Below are 18,344 nucleotides of genomic sequence, written 5' to 3' on the forward strand. Positions count from 1 at the left end.
AGTGCAGTCGCTGTAGATCTGAGGGGGACATGCAAGGAAAAAAAAAAGAGCATTTTAGCTTGCACATGATTGGATGATAAATTCGTCAGATTCCCCTCGTTTCAGATCCTTCCACCCCCCCTCGTTTGAGATCCTTCCCTCCCCCCCTCGTTTGAGATCCTTCCCTCGTTTGAGATCCCCCCCTCCCCCCTCGTTTGAGATCCCCCCCCCCCTCGTTTAAGATCCCACCCCCTCGTTTGAGATCCCCCCCCTCGTTTGAGATCCCCCCCCTCGTTTGAGATCCCCCCCCTCGTTTGAGATCCCCCCCTCGTTTGAAATCCCCCCCCTCATTTGAGATCCTTCCCTCGTTTGAGATTCCCCCCCCCTCGTTTGAGATTCCCCCCCCCCCTCGTTTGAAATCCCCCCCCCTCGTTTGAGATCCTTCCCTCGTTTGAGATTCCCCCCCCTCGTTTGAGATTCCCCCCCCCCTCGTTTGAAATCCCCCCCCCTCGTTTGAGATCCTTCCCTCGTTTGAGATCCCCCCCCCCCTCGTTTGAGATTCCCCCCCCCCCCCCTCATTTCAAGATCTTCCCCTCAAAACTACAGTGACTGCATTTCCAAATTGGATTTGCCTTTAGTAAATCAACCCCCATAAGTAACATAGTTATTTGCACCACCAGACAGTAAAGTGTCTTTGAAAATCACTTTACCAATTCAAGACCAGGCCTATTTCTGACATTTGTTGGCTGCAGGTTAAAATCAGTATTTTTTTGCAAGAAAATTACTTGGAACCCCCAAGTAATTCCAAAAAAATTGCGTTTTGAAAGAATGCTGCACAAATACAGTGTAACATAAAAATACTGCAACGACCGCCATTTGGGTCTCTGCTAAAAGATAGATTTCTTATTTTTTTTTTTTTTTTTGCAATCTATCTTTTAGCAGAGACCCTAGAGAATAAAGTCTGTCGTTGCAATATTTTATGTCGCACTGTATTTGTGCAGCGGTCTTTCAAAAGCCAATTTTTTGGGGAAAAAATACACTTTTAATGAAAGTTAAAAAAAACAAAGCAGTAAAGTTAGCCCAATGTTGTGTGTGTGTGTGTGTGTGTGTGTGTGTGTTTGTTTTTTTTTTTTTGGTATGTGAAAGGTGATGTTACGTTAAGTAAATGCCTAACATGTCATGCTTTTAAAATTGCGCACAGTCGTAGAATGGTGACAAACTACGGTACTTAAAAAAAAAAAAAAAAAAACTCCATAGGCAACTTTTTAAAACATTCTTAACGGTTACCAGTTTAGAGTTAGAAGAGGTCTGGTGCTAGAATAATGGCTCTCCCACTAATGATCGCTGCGATACCTCACAAGACACAAAGCTTACGTATGCGTTTGCTTTGGCGCGCGAGCACGGAGGGATGGGGCACTTTAAAAACTTTTTTTTTTCTTAATTTATTTTATTTTTTTACACCGTCCCTTTAAAAAAATAAAAAATAAATTAAAGATCACTTTTATTGCTGTCACAAGGAATGTAATCATCCCAAGTGACAGCAATAGTCACGTGTCGGGTATTTTTTTTGGAGGGGTCAAAAGCATTCAAAACACCAAGTTTGGCTGTTTTTTGAATACTGATTTTTTTATTTTTTATTATTATTAGGGTTGTCCAGATACCGATACCAGTATCGGTATCGGGACCGATACCGAGTATTTGCGCTAGTACTCGTACTCGCGCAAATACCCCCAATACCAAAATAGAATACTTTTTTTTTTATTTATTTTTTGTGACATCGAACACAAATTGGATGGCACCATTGGATGGCACTGATAGGTGGCACTGGCATTGATTGGGTGGCACTGATGAGATGCACTAATAAGCTGCCTCCCTGCACTGATGCACTAATGGGCACTGATCTGCACTGATAGGTGGCACTGGCTAGCTGCACTTTTGGGCACTGGCACCGATGAGCTGCACTGACAGTGATCACTCCTTCAATGATATGTAGTTTTCCAGTACCGTATGCTAAAAAACAGCCCCACACCATGATGTACCAGTTCTTCATAATTCTAAAGAAAATATCTTTGGTCTGTATTGTGGTTTGAAAATGGTCACATGACATTAAAAAAAAGTATCGGTATTCGGTATCGGCGACTACTTGAAAAAAAGTATCGGTACTTGTACTCGGTCCTAAAAAAGTGGTATCGGGACAACCCTAATTATTATGGTGCCTTTTAAGGCTCCAGTAACTCGAAAGTGATGACGTTATGCCGCTTACGGGTTTCTAGATCCGAGACCAAACAAAGCCAGAATCAGCTTTGATCGGATCTAGAAACCCGTCCCGGCTCATTGCTCAGGCCTCCTGGTGGAACGGGAGAGCCCGGGCAGAGCGGCAGGAGGGGAGGAACGCCCCCTCTCGCTGCTTGTGATGATGATCAAGCGGCTGATTAGCCGCATCGATTGTTATCACAAGAAAGCTGAATTCGACTATAAAAAAAATAAAAAAACACTTGAAGCAGAATAATGTACAGACATGTGATTTTGTGGCAAGTGCTTAAAGTGGGCTTATTAGCAACTTTCCAAGTCTGTACCTTACTATTGAAAATAAGTGACTTTGAAAAAGAAGAATCTTTAAGAATGATGCCGGTGTTTCGTCACATTCGGCGACGCATCACTGTTGGCTACGGAAGTGACGTTCCACTGAGAAATTTCGTACTACGCATGCGTAACTTGCCGATATGCGCTTCAAACGTTTTGCGACAATGCGGAGTAGTTAAGCCGTCGGATAATGTCATGGAAGTGACGTCTGGCTTACTTGTGTGTCAGATGGAGGCTCAGTGTTACAGAAAGGAGATTAATACCTCTTTACAGTCTCTTTGGTGGATTTGTAGCAGAATGATGTTTAGTCACTTTAAGCCATATTGTGTGTTCATTGGGCAGCCTTGTAATTCACCTCATTATATTTTTTTATCCTAAAATGGTACGAAATCAGCCCCTTGCTCCACACCAGGTCATCGGAACGCGCTGTATTTCATTATTCTGCCATTTTAAAGGGATGCTTTACTCGGAACCAAAAAAAAATGTTTGATGTCACTTCCGTCACACTATCTGATGGTTTGAGTGTGCTGTGTGTCGTAAAAGTGTTGAAACAAATATGACGGCGTCGCTCATGCGCACTCCAGCTGGTAGCCAAATGTGATGGGTCGCCATATGTGAGGAAACACCATTAGTCTGCTTCAACAGAAACGGAAAACCTTCCCCTCTTCTCAAGGAATCACTTTGAATTTGTAGCAAGTCATAATGTAAGAGGCAAATGAAAGGAACTGATCAAGTGATTTAAACACACACATGCACCAGAATTTACATGATTGTGTCATTCCTAAAGCTGGACATAGACAGTTCAAACCATGTATGGGCAGGCTGGTTGTACCCAAGCTGATTGATCTATCAACTTGGGTCCAACCAGCCTGTCTGATTTTTTTTTTCCTGGGATTTTTTGCCGCTAGGAACAATCGCTGTGTGTTCTCCTGGCCAGGACTACACCGTTTACAATGCTCAGTTATGAATGGACAAAGTCATTGATCACTGACAGCACATTTGGAAAAGGGGGGGCTCAGGGGACGACTGGAGAGCGCATGGAGCAGGAGGGGAACTGGAGAGCGCGAGGAGGGGGAGCGGACCCGAGGAGGATGGAGGATGAGGGGACTGGAGAGCATGCAGAGGAGGAGCAGACCGGAGAGGGGGGGAGGACTGAGAACGGAGGAGTGCACAGAGGAACACAGAGGGGAGCTGGAGAATGATACAGGGGACACTCGGGAACAACCGGTGCGGTGGCAGGGGAAGTTATAATCGCTGATCTCCCTGATCCTGATCAGTGATTTATAACTTCCCCGCCGTAGCACTGATTGTTCCTGAGTGTCCAGATATCGGATTAGGCATCGGGAGCATTTGCAGGAGTACAAGTGCTCTTGCAAATACTCATTACCCTATTTACTACTAAACAAATTGCCAACTATAATGTACAAACTCTCTTAAACTGGCAAGTAATTGCACAGAAAAAAACTAGAAACGAGTGTGTGCATGCCCACGCACCAATGGTCAATAAGAGAGGACCTATATTGTAGGGATAGGCTAAAATAGATTAGTACTATTGGTGTATCCTTCCACCTCCTTGCTTTCTTGCCTTTCTACAGAATCCATATTCTTTTCCTCCTATAAGTACACCCCTCACACTTTTGGAAATATTTTATTATATCTTTTGATGTGACAACACTGAAGAAATGACACTTTGCTATAATGTAAAGTAGTGAGTGTACAGCTTGTATAAGAGTGTAGATTTGCTGTCCTCTCAAAATAACTTAACACACAACCATTAATGTCTAAACCGCTGGCAACAAAAGTGAGTACACCCCTAAATGAAAATGTCCAAATCGGGCCCAATTAGCCATTTTCCCTTACCGATGTCATGTAACTCATTAGTGTTACAACGTCTTAGGTTTGAATGGGGAGCAGGTGTGTTAAATTTGGTGTTCTCACTCTCTCATACTGGTCTCTTAAAGTTCAACATGGCATCTCATGGCAAAGAACTCTGAGGATCTAAAAAAAACAAGAATTGTTGCTCTACATAAAGATGGCCTAGGATACAAGATAATTGCAAAGACCCTGAAACTGAACTGCAGCACAGTGGCCAAGACCATACAGCGCTTTAACAGGGCAGGTTCCACTCAGAACAGGCCTCACTATGGTCGACCAAAGAGGTTGAGTGCACAAGAAAGCCTGCAGACAGTTTGCTGAAGACAAGCAGACTAAGGACATGGATTACTGGAACCATGTCCTGTGGTCTGATGAGACCAAGATAAACTTATTTGGTTCAGATGGTGTCAGGCGTGTGTGTCGCGGCAACCAGATGAGTACAACGATAAGTGTGTCTTGCCTACAGTCAAGCATGGTGGTGGGAGTGTCATGGTCTGGGGCTGCAGGAGTGCTGCCGGCACTGGGGAGCTAAAGCTCATTGAGGGAACCATGAATGCCAACATGTAATGTGACATACTGAAGCAGAGCATTAACCTCCCTGGCGGTATTCCAGAGTCTGGCTCGGGGTGGAATTTCAGCACCAAAAGCGGTAACCCCGAGCCAGACTCTGGATCGTTCGCAGTATCCACCGGCAGAGGATACTTACCTTGTCCCTGGATCCTGCAATGCCTCCCCGCTGTGTGATCGGGCTGTGTCCTCCTCGCTCGATTCACACAGTGCCGTGTGCCGCCGAGCTCCGTTCCATGTGACGTTGCGACGCACGGGGGCGGAGATCTGAACCAAATTCAAAAAAGTAAATACACACAATACATACAGTATACTGTAATCTTACAGATTACAGTACTGTATGTAAAAAATACACACCCCCCTTGTCCCTAGTGGTCTGCCCAGTGTCATGCATGCACTTTTATATAATAAAAACTGTTTTCTGCCTGGAAACTGTAGATTGTCCATAGCAACTAAAAAGTGTCCCTTTATGTCAAAAGTGGTTTTAGAGCAGCTAGAAAACAGCGATAATAAATTAGAATCACTTGCAGAATTGAGCGATAGCGATTTGTGGGGAAATTCGTCATGAAACACTGAAAGTAATGACATCGACAATTATGTAACTGAGAAAATATCAGTGATTTTGATTTGATTACATTATTGAATAATTTTTATTATAATTACATTAATTTTTGTTATTTTATTATATTATAATTTATGATTTTGTGTTTCAAACTTTATCATACCCGGGATGTCTACTAGACTCTTGTTAGGAATAACTCACTTAAAGGGGTGGTTCACCCTAAAAACTAAATTTTCTTATTCCACTGCCCCCCCACATTACAATCCGATTAAGGCTCTTATTATTTTTTTCATGCTGTACATACCTTAGTACAGCATATTCACCCGTGCATCCGGGTTGGGAGTGGGCGTTCCTCACATGCCGGTGATTGACGTTTTGCCCAAAAACGAGCTCCCCCCCCCCCCCGTCGCGTAAGCCGCGTCACGGTTGGCGAAAGGAGCCGAACGGCGAGTCGGCGATATACTGCGCATGCGCATCGCCGTTCGGCTCCTTTCGCCAATCGTGACGCGGCTTACGCGACGGGGGGGAACTCGTTTTTGGGCAAAATGTCAATCACACACATGTGAGGAACGCCCACTCCCGCGGGACTCCCCACCCCGGATGCACGGGTGAATATGCTGTACTAAGGTATGTACAGCATGAAAAAAATAATAAGAGCATTAATCGGATTGTAATGTGGGGGGGCAGTGGAATAAGAAAATTGTAGTTTTTAGGGTGAACCACCGCATTAAATCTGTCCAAAGAATTGCAGGCCTATAATGTAAAACGCCAACTTTTCATGCAAAATAATTGTACCGCTTTCAGCACCTAAAATCAGAAAGAATCATACCGCCAGGGAGGTTAACCCTTTCCTTTTGGAGACTGGGCCGTAGAGCAGTATTTCACCATAATGACCCCAAACACATGTCCAAGATGACCACTGCCTTGCTAAAGAAGCTGAGGGTAAAGGTGATGGACTGGACAAGCATCTCTCCAGACCTAAACCCTATTGAGCATCTGTAGGGCAAAATGGAAAGTGGAGGAGCGCAAGGTCTCTAACATCCACTGTGATGTCATCATGGAGGAGTGGAAGATGACTCCTGTGGTGCGCTCCATCCCCAAGAGGGTTAGGGCAGTGCTGGAAAATAATGGTGGCCACACAAAATATTGACACTTTGGGCCCAATTTGGAAATTTACACTTGGGGGTGTACTCACTTTTGTTGCCAACGGTTTAGACATTAATAGCTGTGTGTTGAGTTATTTTGAGGAGACAGCAAATGTACACTGTTATACAAGCTGTACACTCACTACTTTACATTGTAGCAAAGTGTCATTTCTTCAGTGTTGTGACATGGAAAGATATAATAAGATTTTTACAAAAATGTGAGGAGTGTACTCACTTTTGTGAGATACTGTGTGTTTGATATATTTTTTAAATTATATTTATATTTTATCAAGGCTTATTTTAATGTATTTTCTTTAAACTTGTATGAAACCTAAAGCAGCATTAGAAGTGGTGCTCTAAATATGATAATAGTGCCTTAGTGCTTTGTGTTCAGTCATTGGACGGAGAATCCTTCCCACGGTTGATTAGCAGTCTGAAAGGGAAAGGTTGCAGTGATTGGTTTGTTTTGTGATCCTCACAGGATATCTATATGTAGGAAGCGTAAGACCTGTGTGTTGCAGTGGAGATGAGAGCCCATAATGGCTTTAGTTTTGTATGTAGCCAGGCTGTGCTCTACTTAATATTTGAACTTCATTAAACACTTTCCAAATTAGAGCTTGTTTGCAGGAATCTGGTTTTACTTGGAAAACACAATGTAGTTGTGTTTTGAAAGCCTGTTGGCATTCTCTCACTTATTGTAGCGTTACTAGGGTTTCTTTGCTGTTAAGGAGAAACTGCTGTGTTTTGCATTAGTACTGCAACTTTCAACTATAACATTATCACTTTCAGATCATGTTTTTATTTGCTTACTGATTTATACTTGTTCATAATTTGTGTTTTTAATACAGGTTTTGGTGGCTTCTTGTGTATCGGGCTGTTCAGTCAGTTACTTTGAACAGCAACTGATGGCGGACTGCCATGGATGTTAAAGGGTGGGGCTAGAATTAATTTGCTGAGCGAACTGTATAAGGCAGTGGTTCCTAACTTACGGGGTGAGGATACGGTCCCCAAAAGTGGTTGAAGTGTGTTGCAATATAAAATTGTATTAGTTCAGGCATAGTCTACATAGACAGCTAGCCCAATCATTCTTTCTGCATCCAAACTAATCCATGAACCGTGAACCATGCCAATCATCTGACCTCGGTACTGTTAGTCACTGAACTGGAACATACAGCCAGTATGCTCATGTTTGCCTTTGTTTTAGGTCATTGACACAGGAAGTATTCAAGGCTTATCAACGCGGCAGCCAGGCAGCTAACATTTTCAGCATTTAATACTAATCCTTGCAGACATGTGGGAAACACTTTGAAGCAAGTTGTTGAAATCTGAACAGCACATCTATTTATACAGTTTACTTGTTTCTACCCAAAGCTCTGAGTGTGATTTTTCTCTGCTGCTTTGTTCCTCTTATCAGCATGAGTCACTTCTGACAGCTTTTTCTGACACTAAGACCCCTTTCACACTGGGAAAGAGCGGGTTTTACCGCAGTTATATTGGCCGCTATTTGGGCTCTTTTAACCCCAGCTAGCAGCGGAGGTAAGGGTTAATAACGCCCCTTTTTGCGGCGCTGCCCATTCATTTAGATGGGCAAGGGTGGTGGAGGAGCAGTGTTTACACCGCCCCATAGATGCTGCTTGCAGGACTTTTTTTTTTTTTTTCCCCTGCCTTGCAAGCGCACCGCCCCAGTGTGAAAGCATTTGGGCTTTCACACTGGGATGGCTTGAGAGGCGTTTTACAGGCACTATTTTTAGCGATAAAACACTTGAAAAGCGCTGCAGTGTGAAAGGGGTCTAAGAGAAAAATGGTGGCAGGGGAGAGGAGCTCCAGCACAAGGCCTGTGAATGACAGCCACAGCTATGCTTGTTTTGTTTGTAGTGAGAGACAGGTGTGTCCCTTTCTCTGATAAAGCTCAGAGCTCTTCTGCCATAGCTGTGCAGTTGGGCTTCTTTCACACTGGGGCATTGCGCCCTCACTGCTAACGCTTTACAGTCGTTTTTGCGGCGCTATTCGGCCACTTTTAACTCCCTCTATCGGACAAAAAAGGGTGTGAGCGACCACATTTGGTCAGTATTCGGTTGCACAGTACCTGGAAGATCATGGCAATTACTGTAGCCATGCTGACTACTACAATTTAGTTTTCACAGTGGTGTAAAATTATGAGTTTTAATGTTTACTGTATGAGTAAATTCCCATTTTCGTTTACATGTGCACATGTTCATGCTGTGGAATTTGGTAGGCGTGAAAACTTCTTGTTTCGAGGGTAATGCTCACTTGAGCCCTAACGCAGGTGCTAAAATTGTTACAGAATACAAGTATTTCGATATTTTACACACCTGTATGAAATGAATCTTATTTAAAGTAAAACTGTTCTGTGATATTCTCAGCAAATATTGTGCAAACTGTACTCTTTGTTAAACTGTTTATTTCTATAGTTTTTAAATCATTTCACTGCTACTACAGTGATTCCCACTAACCTCCGGGTTGCATGCTGAGCGACTGCCCTGCTGCTTAGTGAACATGCAAGCTTACTCGCTCAACCAATGAATGCAAAGTGTTCACTCTTTGGACAAGGAGAGGCGGTGTGGTGACATCACTAATACTTCTTGTCCAATCGGAGAGTACTTTGTGTTCATTGAGAAAATGCAAAGTGTACTCTGAATGGCTCCCATGCTGACTGAGTAAACTCCTGTGTTCATTAGGCAGCAGGGCAGCCACTCGGCTTGGGACCCGAAAGCCAGTGGCATTCCGTCAGTAGCAGTCCAGCTTCTATGAAGATTGGTCAGGAATTCAGCTTTGAATGTGAATTTTTAGTGGATTATTTTTCAATCTAAGACTAAGTGCTTGAAATGTATTCATTCTCTTCACAGAACTGCGCTGTACACCTGTGCAGTTTGCCTGCCACAGCGGTGCCATCCAGTGCATTCCCTTGAACTGGCAGTGTGATGGATGGCCAACCTGTGAGGACGAGAGCGATGAAGTTAACTGTCCAGGTGAGTCTATGGTCAAAGGTGTAGCAATAGCTGGCGTACTCCTTTGTTTATTTTTGTTGTATATTTGTTGCATAAAACTTTTGTTGTCTTTCTTCTTAAGCCGAATGTTGGGTGGCATTGACCAGTTTAATACAAACCGGCCGACATTCGACCCCTGTGTATGAAAGCCGATCCGACAGAAGCTGGCCAGCTTCTGTTGAAGGGTCATGGCAGTAAAAGGTCTGTCAATCGGCTCTCTCAGCCAATGGCTGGGAGCGCCGACCAAAGTTTTGTGATGGGGTTGTTTTTAAAGGGTTGGACTTTGGCCACCAGTGAAGGGAACTCTTGGGGTACTTTCACACTGGGGTGCTTTTCAGGCATTTTAGCGCTAGAAATAGCGACTGTAAAGCACTTAAAAAAAAAATTCTCATGCCTCCCCAGTGTGAAAGCCCGAGTGCTTTCACACTGGGGCAGTGCGCATGCAGGATGGGAAAAGTCCTGCAAGGCAGCATCTTTGGGGCGGTGTATACACCACTCCCAAAACGCCCTGCTCATTGATATGAATGGGCAGCACTGCCGAAACGGCTGCTAAGCGTTTCGGCAGCGACGCAACTCTGGCGCTTTTAACCCTTTTCGGCCACTAGCGGGGGTTAAAAGTCCCCCACTAGTGGCCAAAAAGTGCTGCTATAACAGCAGTAAAGAGCTGCTAAAACTATTTCATGCTCCGAACTTTGTGGGAACAATTTGGGGGATGGCCCCTGCCTTTTCCAATATGGTTGCGCACCAGTGCACAAACTAGGTCCATAAAGACATGGATGAGCGAGTTTAGGGTAGAGGAACTTGATTGACCTGCACAGAGTCCTGACCGCAACCCGATAGAACACCTTTGGGATGAATTGGAGTGGAATTTGCGAGCCAGGCCATTCTTCTCCAATATTGGTGCCTAACCTCACAAATGCGCTTCTGGAAGAATGGTCAAATATTCCCATGGACAAACTCCTAAACCTTGTGGACAGCCTTCCCAGAAGAGTTGAATCTGTTATAGTTACAAAGGGTGGGCCAACTCAATATTGAACCCTATGGAGTAAGACCAGGATGCCATTAAAGTTAATGTGCGCGTAAAGGCAGGTGTCCCAATACTTTTAGTAATATAGTGTATATGCGAATCGCAATAAGCGTATATTGATTGGTTTGCGCAAAAGTTATAGCGTTTACAAAATAGGGGGTAGTTTTATGGCATTAATATTATTTTTTACTAGTTATGTTGGCGATCTGCGACGTTTTATTATTTTATTTATTGATTTATTTTTTAATCGTGACTGCGACATTATGGTGGACACATTGGACGCTTTTGACGTGTTTTGGGACCATTCACATTTATACAGCGATCGGTGCTAAAAAAATGCACCTGATTACTGTATAAATGTGACTGGCAGGGAAGGGGTTAACCACTAGGGGGCTAGGAAGGGGGTTAAGTGTGTCCTAGGTAGTGATTCTTACTGTTAGGGGGCGTGGCTTACTGTGACACATCACTGATCGCTGCTCCTTATGAGAGGGAGCAGACGATCAGTGTTGTCACCAGGCAGAACGGGGAGATGCCTTGTTTACAAAAACATCCCCCCGTTCTGCCGTTCCGTGACACGATCATGGGACACCGGCAGACATCAAGTCCACGGCTAGGCGGCAGATTCAAAGCAGCGTATATATGGGGTGGCACAGTGGTGTAGTGAGTAGCAGTAAAAAGGGTCGCTGGTTTAAATCCCAACCACGACACTACCTGCCTGGAGTTTGCATGTTCTCCATGTGCCTGTGTGGGTTTCCTCCAGGTGCTCTGGTTTCCTCCAACACTCCAAAGACATGCTGGTAGGTTAATTGGCTTCTGCCCAAATTGGCCCTAGTATATGAATGTAAGTTAGGGACCTCAGATTGTAAGCTCCTTGAGGGTAGGGACCGATGTGAATGTACAATTTGACATTTCTAATGAAATAACTAAACCAGAGTGTTTTACAGTGATGTGTATTCCTTCTTGGCTGTTCAAACAGTGAGAGAACAAGAACAGTGAAACAATGTGTACGCTTCATGGTTAAAAAAGCTGCATCATAATTCAGAGAAACACAATTCTAACAATGCTGTGTAGATGTACTCATTCCCCGGTGTGAAATACATTTGGAAAGGTGGATTGTAAAAGCCACTTTGGAGTTGTGTTCTGAGTTTATTATAGAGACGGGTCCTTGGTATCTTGTATCCCAGGAATTGTGAACCTTTGCCAATTGCTTTCCTGAGGCTATATTTACACTTACAGGATGTTATTGGGAAAATGAATTGAAATGTTTTTTGGCTTGTGATCCAAATGGATCCAGATGGAGAATTTAGTGGACCGTAGTTTCCCAGAAAGCTCTATTGTTGCAGGATATCTTTTGAGCAAATGTTTCTGGAAGTAATTGAAGCACGCTGAAAGTCAGTAACTGGCTTCAGGGCTGCCAAACAAAGATAGCAGCTTACAAGGAGGAGGCTTGCATTTTTTTTATTTTATTTTTTTAAGTTGGTGTATTTCTGACACATAAGAGAGGATTTATTACAGAGCTGATATCCCTGTCTCATGCTTTCAAATGTTTGGCCACATATTAAGAGCTAACTGACTTTTTGTTCTTTTTGGGTCAAAACAGTACTTTTTGCGATTCGGGACTGCGTCGCTTTAACAGACAATTGCGCGGTCGTGCGACGTGGCTCCCAAACAAAATTGGCGTCCTTTTTTTCCCACAAATAGAGCTTACTTTTGGTGGTATTTGATCACCTCTGCGGTTTTTAGTTTTTGCGCTATAAACAAAAATAGAGAGCCAATTTTGAAAAAAATGAATATTTTTTACATTTTGCTATAATAAATATCCCCCAAAAATATATAAAAAAACATTTTTTTTCCTCAGTTTAGGCCGATACGTTTTCTTCTACATATTTTTCGTAAAAAAAAATCGCAATAAGCGCTTATTGATTGGTTTGCGCAAAAGTTATAGCGTTTACAAAATAGGGGGTATTTTTATGTCATTTTTATTATATTTTTTTTACTAGTAATGGCGGCGATCAGCGATTTTTTTTTTCGGTATTGCGACATTATGGCGGACACTTTTGACACATTTTTGGGACCATTGGCATTTTTATAGCGATCAGTGCTATAAAAATGCATTGGATTACTATAAAAATGCCACTGGCAGTGAAGGGGTTAACACTAGGGGGCGGGGAAGGGGTTAAGTATGCCTGGGTGTGTTCTAACTGTATGGGGGGGGGGTGGCCTCACTAGGGGAAACACTGATCCTCTGTTCATACATTGTCTGAACCGAAGATCAGCATTTCCCCTGCTGACAGGACCGAGAGCTGTGTGTTTACACACACAGCTCCCGGTCCCCGCTCTGTAATGAGCGATCGCGTGTGCCCGGCGGCGATCGCGCCCCTAGTGGCGGCTGGGAGAGAGGACGTCATACTATGTGCTCTCGCCCAGCCGGGCCACCTTGTGGACGTATAACGGCGGTGGGCGGTCGGCAAGTGGTTAAAGGGGTTGTAAAGGAATTTTTTTTTTTTTTTTTTTCATAATAAGCATCCTTTACCTGCAGACATTCCTCTTTTCACTTCCTCATTGTTCGTTTTTGCTCAGAAGTTGCTCTATTTCTTCTCTGTTCTGTTCACTTCCTGCTTGTCTGATTTTACTGACCACTGTGATGGGAGGCTTTACTGCGGTGGTCAGTAACATGCTCACCCCCTCCTGGGAACTATATCTGTGTGGCAGGACGCTCTCTACGTGTTCGAGACTTCAAGGAGGTGTGAATTACTGGGCGTGCCGCAATGCATACTGGGAAATGTAGTTCTTACATGAACGAGCGCCGCAAACCAGGAAGTGAATGAGAGAACAGAAACTAGAACGCCGGAGGTGATATAGATCAGTGGTTATCAACCCTGTCCTGCAGGGCCCACTAACAGGCCTGGTTTTATGTATTACCTTGGGGAGATGCAGTCTAGAATACTGCAATCACTGAGGAGCAAATGATATCAGCTGTGATGTATTTCAGTTATCTTGCAAACCTGGCCTGTTAGTGGGCCCTGCAGGACAGGGTTGATGACCACTGATATAGATGAAGGAATTTAATAGGTATTTACTCGTTTTTTAACAGAATCATTACACTTTTCTGTCCGTCTACCTTGCAGACATTAATTTTACCATTTCCCGACCACCTGCCGTCATTGTACTGCGGCAGGTCAGCTCGTTCCTGCGAATCACCATCCTTGTACGTCGGCTCAAAATCGATGTGGGTGCACGTACCCACTGGCCAGCAGGGGAGCCAATCAGCGGGTGGGGCGGACTTTATGTTCGCCGGCCACCCGCCATCGGTCCCCGCAGTGACAGAACATGCCTATGTAAACAAGGCAGAACTCCATTCTGACGGGAGATCACACAGATCATGTCTTTCTGCTATGCAGGAAGATTGATCTGTGTGTTTCCCCAGACAGCCCATCCCCCATACAGTTAGAACACACCTGCAGGGAACACGCTTAAACCCTTGATTTCCCCGAAGGAGATATTCCCCTCGCAACGAGTCGCTGAATGCAGCGGCGCATGCTCACTGGGGATTTTCGGCTTAAGGCCCCGCAGCCGCCAGACCTTGCTGGAAAGTCTCCCGCGCGCATGCACGGGAGTGACAACATCGCGGCTCCAGCCACTCTCACAGGGCTGGAGCCACGATAACGGAAGACACGATGAGGGGAAATGTCATCTCCCTCGGCGTGGACCGGCAGCGGTACCGACGCCTCGTTGCAAGGTAAGTATTTAATAATGAGCTAGTGTGCGGTGCATACTAGCTCATTATGCTTTTTCCTTTACAGGTGCCAGGAAAAAAAAATTGATATTGTAAATCATTGTTTTTTTAGCTGTCCTTTTTAGCAAGTTGCAATTCTAAAATGGAAAATTCTCCATTAAACTGGAAGTAAAATGTAAAATGCTTTTTGGATAGCAGTGGTATGCTTCACATCTATGTATACAATGAATATTATAACTTTGTAAAAGCCTAAACCTTCTGCTTGAAATATTCATATCCTTTGCAGCAAGTGGTATTAAAATCTCTTAGCACAACACGTTCTTGTGGTCTAAATCCAGACTGACACCTGCTTTGCCGGTCCTTCTCACAGCTGTGCCTGCCAACTGGATGACCTTCAGATGGGGTTTAGAAGTGTTTAGTATATTAGTAGGGAAGAGCATATGGGTAAACGTTCTTGCATCTGATCGCATTGGGATTGCATCCCCGAGGAATGTGTTGACTGCTAATCCTATGATGAGAATTTGGTGGATCTCGAGTTGCTCAGAACTGTTAGAGACCTTTGCTGATGCGCCCCTGTTGCCATCACAAAACTGTTAAACAAAAAATAATAATATTAAAAAAATATATATATAATATAAAAATATAATTATTTGTGTGATTTCAAAGAGTCTGGAGATTTTATTTTTTATATATAAAATAAAGTCTCCCAGCCTTTTTGAAATCTCATGAATTTCTGGTGGAGTCTAAAGTATTTGTTTTAAAGCAGTATTAAACCCAAAACCAAAAATGTAAAACCGTATTAAACACAAAAGTAAACCATTATTATATTGCAGCTTACCAATTCTTGGTTGTGCTGGCTGCATTAGTTTTCATTTTCAGGCTTCCTTGCTTGCTTCTATTTTCATCTGGGGATCCAGCCAGTATGTCTGTTTTTCAAAAGTTTCCAGCAGAATGCATCAGTTGCAGAGAAGAGACAAACCATTTAGCACTGACAGGTGCTTACAGTGATCAGCTTTTGTTTATGTACAACCTTTATCCCCCCCCCCCCCCCCAAAAAAAAGCCTTTTCTGTAAATGCTTATAAAGTGTGAGCTGAGTTTGGTTTAAATTTGTTACTGTATCTAGATCTGCTAGTCCACCTTACAGTCCCCTCCCCCAAAACTGGCAATGCTGCTGTGCCCCCTATGCTCCTTCATCCAGAGTGTGGGTACTGCTAGATCACCAGGTGAAAACAGAGTGGACAAAAGCCAAAAAAGAAAACTGATGCAGCCACCACATCTGATGATTGGAAAGCTGCAATATATAAAACTTCTGCTTTTGGTTTTAACATTGGTTTAAAATATATTGCAGCTTACCAATAATTAACCACTTCGATACCGGGCACTTTCATCCCCTTCCTGCCCAGGCCGTTTTTTAGCTTCAACCCTTTCTTGGCCGCTAGCGGCGCTAAAAATAGTGATGTTTTACCGCCGAAGCCCCCACCGCCCCAGTGTGAAAGGGGCCTTAGAGGCAGGAAAAAAAATCTTCTGTCTTGCGTTTTAAAGAGAAGTTTTCTGTCTCGCTCTCTTCAAAAGCGGTATTTCTCTGTGTACAGAACACCTCCAGGTAGCCATATTGCATTTTACAGAAAATTACAGCGCTGCAGATTGAAAAGGAAAGGTAATTTTTAAGAACAACCAATTGCAATATGACTTGACTCGCAATTGTGTATATATATATATATATATAGTGTGTGTGTGTGTGTGTGTGTATATATATATATATATATATATATATATATATATATATATATATATATATATATATATATATATAATTTTTTTTTTTTTTTTTTTTGTTCTTCACAATTTAGTTTTCCCCACAAAAGTGGTTACCCTTTAAGTAATTAAGAGCAGAACATGTAGTATACTGCACTGCGTACCCAAAGGGGCAGTCTAGAGCAGTGTTTCTCAATTTCAGTCCTCAAGGCGCCCCAACAGGTCATGTTTTCAGGCTTTCCATTATTTTGCACAGGTGATTTAATCAGTTTCACTGCTTTAATAATTACCACAGCCATTTCATCTGAAGAAATCCTGAAAACATGACCTGTTGGGGCGCCTTGAGGACTGGAGTTGAGAACCACTGGTCTAGAGTGTGTATTGGGAGTAGTTTATAAAGTGTACAACTGTGGGCCTTGAGTATGTCATGTACAGCACAGTGAATAGAGTAGCGTGGTTCTAAAAGGGTTGCATTTTGTGGCCAAATACACACAATAAAACTCACTTTTTGCTTGTGAGATGGAGCCTGTTCCTGCCCAGATGACCCATACACACGGTAGATCAAACTTGCCCTTTGGCACATGCAAATGTAACTGCACATGTAAATGGTGAGTGCATTTTTTAAGTTGTATGGAATCAGTGGTCACTATTTATGTGCAGTTATATTCACTCAATTCTACATACACAAAATGGCAAGAGGAAACAGTGTTGGTATGTAAATCCACTGTAATTTTCTGAAGCACTGAATGTAACGGTTTACATTAGTAGTGTGCATGACCAATTCATAGAATTCACCACACTACTCTACACCATTAATCCAAATACACTTAGCATGCTTGCCTATTGTATCTCCTATCTACCTCTGAGCTCCCTTGAGAAGGTAGACGCTCGTGCTGCAGGCAGAGGTGCAATGCCTGGCCAGCATCCTTCATTTTCTCCAGGCATTTCTTTCTTTCTTTTTTTCTTATTCAAGTTTTTTATTTTCATCAAAAAAAGTCACTACAATTTAATAAACATGGGAAATCGTTACAAAATACTTCACATAAAGTTTTGAAGATTAGACTATTGGTTATGTTATCCCCGTGGAATGTTATAACCATCAATATAAAAAATAAATTATACATATGTCACTTTCACTCAGTTAAATAAATATCAAGTAAATTTCATATTGTATACCTATCCTAAAATGGGAGACACCCCTAAAAGGGATCACACTGTGTCCAAGGAGGTGTGAGAGTCTCCTTCCCCTCAGTTTAGTCTCTTCCAAAGACTTCCAGTCAAGAGATAAGAGGAGATTTTATTGAAAACCTTTTTAATGTATAGGTTATTGCCTAATCTTTCAGGAGAACAAGAACCTGTTCTCATTATACTAGAGTAAAGTCCAACATTCTGACCCTAGAACGATAAACTAGTAAATATCCCTGAGAATTCCTATATAACTAGGAAAAGCTATACTAGTCCTCTTAAGGAAAGAAAACATTTTGTAAGGGGAAAGGAATAGAGAGAAAAATGAAAAGAGAAGAATAATAAAAACATAAAAGGGAAAAAAGAAAAGAGTATGGCATGCCTACCTGCCCGGTGAAATTTGCAAAATTCAGTGATTTGGTGTTGCTATCTATGTTCAGTACCAAGGAAATTCCCAAAAACCGGGCCCAAGGTTCCCATATAGCTTCACATTGTGTGGTCTTGTCCAATAAGGAACTAACCATTTTTTCCTGTTCTATTATCCCTGAAACTTTACTTTTTATGGACAATAGAGATACCGACGGCTTTTTCCATGCCTTGGCAATAGTCAACCTGGCTCCCGTCAATATAAATAGAATCGGTTTACGGGTAACCTTGGGGATATGCGGTAAAAACCCATTAAAGCGGTTGTAAACCGCATAAACTTTTTTTTTTTCCCCCCAAACCTGCAATGCAAAAGGCATAATAGGCTAGTATGCATCGCATACTAGCCTATTATGAAATACTTACCTCGGAACGAGGTGTGTACCACTTACCTGGTCCACGCCGAGCAGGATGTCATCTTGCTCCGGCGTGTCTTCCGGGTATCGCCGCTCCAGCGCTGTGATTGGCTGGAGCGGCGATGACGTCACTCCCGCGCGT

The 18,344-nt window shown here is 43.0% G+C and overlaps 1 protein-coding gene across 2 annotated transcripts in view; it reads left to right on the plus strand.

Annotated features, from left to right (window-relative positions):
- The window catches only part of DGCR2 (DiGeorge syndrome critical region gene 2), an 81,553-nt gene that overhangs the window by 36,677 nt on the left and 26,532 nt on the right, over window positions 1–18,344 (plus strand). For both annotated transcript variants that reach the window (XM_040348624.1, XM_040348633.1), the window contains one exon: window positions 9,579–9,701. In XM_040348624.1, the coding sequence (XP_040204558.1) occupies window positions 9,579–9,701 (123 nt within the window). The remainder of the gene's footprint in view (window positions 1–9,578; window positions 9,702–18,344) is intronic.

Source organism: Rana temporaria, chromosome 1 (assembly GCF_905171775.1).
Source record: "Rana temporaria chromosome 1, aRanTem1.1, whole genome shotgun sequence".
NCBI lineage: Eukaryota > Metazoa > Chordata > Amphibia > Anura > Ranidae > Rana > Rana temporaria.